This window comes from Salvelinus namaycush, chromosome 8 (genome assembly GCF_016432855.1).
Source record: "Salvelinus namaycush isolate Seneca chromosome 8, SaNama_1.0, whole genome shotgun sequence".
In the NCBI taxonomy this organism is placed as follows: domain Eukaryota; kingdom Metazoa; phylum Chordata; class Actinopteri; order Salmoniformes; family Salmonidae; genus Salvelinus; species Salvelinus namaycush.
Genome location: NC_052314.1, coordinates 54,743,321 through 54,748,807, shown reverse-complemented (window position 1 = coordinate 54,748,807; position 5,487 = coordinate 54,743,321). Strand labels below are relative to the sequence as shown.

Below are 5,487 nucleotides of genomic sequence, written 5' to 3'. Positions count from 1 at the left end.
TTAAATGAATCATTTGAAATGTCATGGCATAACTGGGTATGCAACAATGTCACATGGATATTTTAATTTAATTCAGAAAAAGCCTTTTCAGGGTTAAAATAGTCATATACATTTTTGTCTTAAAAAATATATATTAAAACAAGTAATCGAATACTAACGTCCATTCGGATATTTGATAACCGTGCACATCCCGAGCAGAAAAATATAGATATTTATGACATAGAATTAGGCATAATGATTATGGATCTAGATTGCAAGAAAAAGTGTGAGTGAGTGAGTGAGTGAGAGAGAGAGAGAGAGAGAGAGAGAGAGAGAGGAGAGAGAGAGAGAGAGAGAGAGAGAGATGATGTACAGTATATAGAGAGTAACAGGACGTGTTTTCTCTGATGCTACAGACCTCTGAAGGAGTGAGACAATTCAAAGGACTGTTAAACAAGTTCAGAAGGTGAGATTGAAAATCTAACAAATTATTTGGATATTCAATTTCTTATGGTTATTTCGAAAATCGATGCAATAGCGCAAAGTTCTCTGTATCGAGCACAGCAAAAACTATTTCATACAAGGAAATTAAATAGGCTGCTTAAGAAACAATACTAATGTGTCATGCAATCAAGATATGTACTTAAGGAAATATACTGCTATTCTTATCTGTATTTTTTGAAACTGCACTGTCGGTTAGGGGCTCGTAAGTAAGCATTTCACTGTAAGGTCTACTACACCTGTTGTATTCGGCGCATGTGACTAATACAATTTGATTTGATTTGCAAAACTATCTTCTGACATATTAACAATATGTTTGGAGTGTATATGATTATAGCATAATTAACCTTACAGCAACACGATCATTTAGCAACCTTTAACCAGAAATGAGAAGCAGGAAGTCAACCTCTAGATGGTGAGAAACTACAGTAAACAGGAACTATATTGTTTCAGGAACATGGGTGGTTTTCATAACCTGACTTGAGTTGATTCTAGTGACTAATTGTGACCTTAAACAGTCATAATGTAAAGGTAACATTGCAATATAGGTTAATCTGTGACGTTTTTCTCCACAGGGGCACAGCATGGTGACTCTGTCCCTCTTGTCCCTCGGTCTCCTCTCCTTGTTGGGGGTCAGAGGGGAAGTGGCTCCAAATTTCGACAACTGCAAAGATTCTTTCTTCAAAATGACACCAGTGTCTGGTCTGAATGTAGCTCTCCCCACTCCGATCAAGCCCAACACACAGGGCTTAGAGAAGCCTGAGAAGTGTCTCTCTGCTTACAATGCTGCCTCTCCTGCATACATCTGTCAGAGAAACGGTAACAACTATTACTTTGCCACTCTGTATGACCGTGGCAGGAGGATCCCTCTGTACTCTGCCTATCAAATGGATATCGAAGGGGTCCCTGACAGAAAGGGGTCCATAGATAATTATGAACCACAGGTTTGCATATTTCATTTTCATTATCACCTTTTTTAAATGTCCTATACATTCAGTGCAGCAGCCATTTAATGTGACTGGCACAACTACAGAATGATGCAACGCATTAGTGTAGTTTAAATATTTGCATTAGAACAGGATATTAGCTCTAGAGCAGGTTAGAAAAGGATTGTATTCATGCAATAAGCACCAGAAGGTACTATTTCGTATATTGTAATTTCAGACTAAATAGCAGTAGCCTAGAATACCAGTAATAATAATGAGTTTTATTTGACTGCTACCACAAAGCTTGAAGTGGAGTGGCTAATTTGTAAATTTTTGTATTTTTCAGCTTGTACATCCTGACCTACCACCACAGCAAATGAATAAGACAAAATTATTGAGTGAGATCAAGAAATACAACCAAAACAATGGCTGCTTAGAACGCTCTCCACAATACCGACAGAACTACAAGCTGGGCTGGAGTCAGGCTCTCGATGACAACTTTGGCTCGTATGACCGCGGGCACCTAAACCCCGCAGGACACCATAAAGAAGATGCATCCAAAGCCACCATGACCCATACCAACGTAGCTCCGCAAGATGGGAAGATGAACACCGGGCCGTGGAACCGGTATGAGAAGAAGCTGAAGGATGATTTGAGTAAAGACTGTAGTAAGATGTATGTGGTGACAGGGGTGGTCCCAGGCGACACGTGGGTAGACCAGAACGAGCGAGTCAATGTTCCGAGTCACTACTGGAATGCCTACTGCTGCACCGACAACATCGACAACCCTCTCAAGTCTGGAGGTGCCTTGGGTCCTAACACAGCTCTCAGTAATGTTACAGAGTATAACTCTGTTACAGACCTTGAGACTGAGCTTAGAAAGCTACTGGTGCCGAAAGTTGACAACAATTTCAACATTTTTAATGGCTGTTAGTCCAACATAGATGTGGACGTGTCTAATATATCTGGTATGATTGTTTTGGATTTTTAATTAATGCTTAGGCTCTTACGTTTGTTGTTACTGTTTAGTATAGGCCTACTGTATAATGATGTTTTTGAACCTATAGATTATATTGATGTAGGCCAGTGGCCAGATGTTTCACAATTTAGCTCATCTGATTCACCTATTCAATGGCTTGATTATTAGTTGAGTCAGGTGTGCTAACTGTGGAATAGTTAAAATACAAGGAATGGCTGGGGGTCCCTGACAAGAGGGAAAACCCCTGATTTAGGCTACATCAATATTTTAAACAAATCCCTGACCATAAATATGATCCTATTTATCAAATTTGTGCATAAAATGTATTACAATTTAAAAACAGGTCCTTAGGACGGCTCATAATAATTCTTCGTAAAGTATATGTTTGATTGTTTTGTCACACAGAGTTGCGCTCTCAACTCTTTGCGAATGCTTGTTGCTATGAATCTTTAACCCAATAAAGCTTGACTTGCAATGCAAATTGTGGAAGGATGAAATGTATACATCGACATAAATATAGAAATATTTTCCACATACTGTCTGTGAACTGGTTGGTACTTTTTGTCAAAAGAGATTGGATGAAGGCAGCAATACTGTGGGTGGACATTGGGTCTCTGTAACCTCTAGTGGTCGATTAAGTGCATAAACTGGGAAGGAGTATAACAGGGTTTCCCAAACTCGGTCCTGGGGCCCCTCTTGGGTGCACATTTAGTTTTTTTGCCATCGCACTACACAGTGGTTTCGAAACGTGCACCCAGGCGGGATCCCAGAACCGAGTTTGGGAAACCCTGGAGTATAAAAGGGCTACATACCGGGCCATGATCAGTATGCAAATGTTGTGGAACGTTGCAGACAGAAATGCCATAGCATCACAGGAAGCTGCTGAGGTGAGGACGGCTCATAATAATGGCTGGAATGCGGTGAATGGTATCAAACGCATTAAAACCATGTATTTGATGTGTTTGATACCATTCCATTAATTCCGTTCCAGCCATTACTATGAGTCTGTCCTCCCCAGTTAAGGTATTACTGGCCAACTGTGTCATAGATAGAGATGCCTCGATTCATGATTCAGTCGAACAACTCAGTCGATTCTATTTCATTCCCATCTACTCTAATTAAAACCGAAACTGACTAGTAAAATATGTCATGTATATTGTAGCCCTATGCAGTGCCATTGTTACACAACTATTATCTGTCCAACTCCCAGAGTCTGACTCTGTATATTTGTTAATTCCATCTAGATTTTTTTATATCAGGCAAAACACCAAAACCCTAAATCACTACTGACAACCATTGCACAGCTTGGTAAAACTGCACTAGGCCCATTGCCAACCCAAACTACGGTATAAGGGGGGGAAAAATGATACCATTTTGTTTGTTATTTTCTCCTCCAGTCAGGAGATTGATTGTACATTTATTTTGCACCGCTCGCGCACGCGACGCGAGCGGTGTGGTCAGCATGTCAGGCAAAGGTAATGGACATGGTTCCTAATGCCGTGGATGACCAGTACACTCACTGTCGGGAGCAGATGCTGAAGAAGGTTGTGGAAGGGGGTCTGCTGGAAGAAGAACTGAAAGGCAGTATAGAGTATAGTTCTGCCTGGCAGGCAAAGCAGTGTACAAAGTTAATCCCGGGAGGCGTCAAGCAACACTCAGATGCATTGGTGGCTTATGGACATGGGGGAAATATGTTCAGAAAGATTAAACGATGCAGTGGGAATGTCAATGTCTACAACGGCGACTTCTGGTTCAAATCCCTCCACTTCCTGCTAATGGATGCCATGAAGCTTTTGAATACAGAACTGCCAAACTGTGTTTCGTGGCTCAAGCAAAAAATATGAGGCACAAGTAGGGTCAGAAGTGCGATTTGGGAGGTTTACCACAACCAAGGCCAAACGTTCCGACGCGGAGGAAGCTGCTTCAGACAGTGGGATCCTTTTCAACATCACTTCCTGCACTGTAGTCAACATGGATGAGTACAGTTGCTTCCCAGAAAGCATTGATCAGCTGATATCCCCAGCAGAGGTGTTTAGGGTGGCAGAGGTAAACAATGTAAGAAATAAAGATCACGAGTACAGAGAGATCGTTTTGACAAGTTCAAGGACTCACAGCATTGACAGCATCCACGACTGTTACCTCTTCCCCAGGTGAGGACATGTTATGTAAGCGAAAAGATATGACAACATTAGACTACCAAACAGGTGTAGACGACACAAGAGTCAATTGTTTTTAAAATGTCTACCTTATTCTTTGGAGAATGAAAGTGTGTCTATGTCTGTTTGTCTCACCAGATCTCCTACAAGTACGAGTCCTCCATCAATCATCCCCAAAGGCTCCTCTACTCAATGGCTTGGCAGTAGCCTGTCTGTTCTTGTGGTTGTATCTCTCTCTATCTCCCTGATCACCAGGACTGATCATCTCTGATAAACTAAAGTGTTGAATGATAATAGATGTGGTAAAGAAGTCAATGGAACGCAGACCGTGGGGGATAGAAGGACGCACATTCAACCAATCTGATCTAACAAAATAGATATTTGTCAAATTGTCAGTTTTGAGGGATTGTAACATGCCCACAATGTGCTTACTAAAGTCTGATTTGGATATATTTGTCTGTTTTCGCTGCATAACATTTAGAAGTAGTCCCTTTTCAGGTTTAGAAGAAGTGACTGCTAAATGCTAACTCACATTCATATAACTGGTAGCATACAGTGGCTTGCGAAAGTATTCACCCCCTGGCATTTTTCTATTTTGTTGCCTTACAACCTGGAATTAAAATGTATTTTTAGGGGGGTTTGTATCATTTGATTTACACAACATGCCTACCACTTTGAAAATGCAAAATATTTTTTATTGTGAAACAAACAATAAATAAGACAAAAAAAACATAAAACTTGAGCGTGCATAACTATTCACCCCCCCAAAGTCAATACTTTGTAGAGCCTCCTTTTGCAGCAATTACAGCTTCAATTCTCCTGGGTTATGTCTCTATAAGCTTGGCACATCTAGCCAATGGGATTTTTGCCCATTCTTCAAGGCAAAACTGCTCCAGCTCCTTCAAGTTGGATGGGTTCCGCTGGTATATAGCAATTTTTAAGTCAT

At 40.8% G+C, this 5,487-nt stretch overlaps 1 protein-coding gene across 1 annotated transcript; it reads left to right on the top strand.

The window, feature by feature from the left end:
* The first annotated feature begins 336 nt into the window (after positions 1-336).
* Positions 337-2,866, top strand: LOC120052843 (endonuclease domain-containing 1 protein-like). Its single transcript, XM_039000030.1, has 3 exons — positions 337-445; positions 1,056-1,424; positions 1,753-2,866. The coding sequence occupies exons 2-3, from the start codon at positions 1,065-1,067 to the stop codon at positions 2,338-2,340; spliced, it is 948 nt and encodes a 315-aa protein (XP_038855958.1). The 5' UTR covers positions 337-445; positions 1,056-1,064; the 3' UTR covers positions 2,341-2,866.
* Positions 2,867-5,487: the final 2,621 nt, after the last annotated feature.

What these genes read in the sequence shown, in the direction of transcription:
- LOC120052843 (XM_039000030.1), top strand. Translation starts at nt 1,065, where the DNA reads ATGGTGACTCTGTCCCTCTTGTCCCTCGGTCTCCTCTCCTTGTTGGGG. An exon ending in TAGATAATTATGAACCACAG is followed by an intron (nt 1,425 to 1,752) that starts GTTTGCATATTT and finishes TGTATTTTTCAG; the next exon opens with CTTGTACATCCTGACCTACC.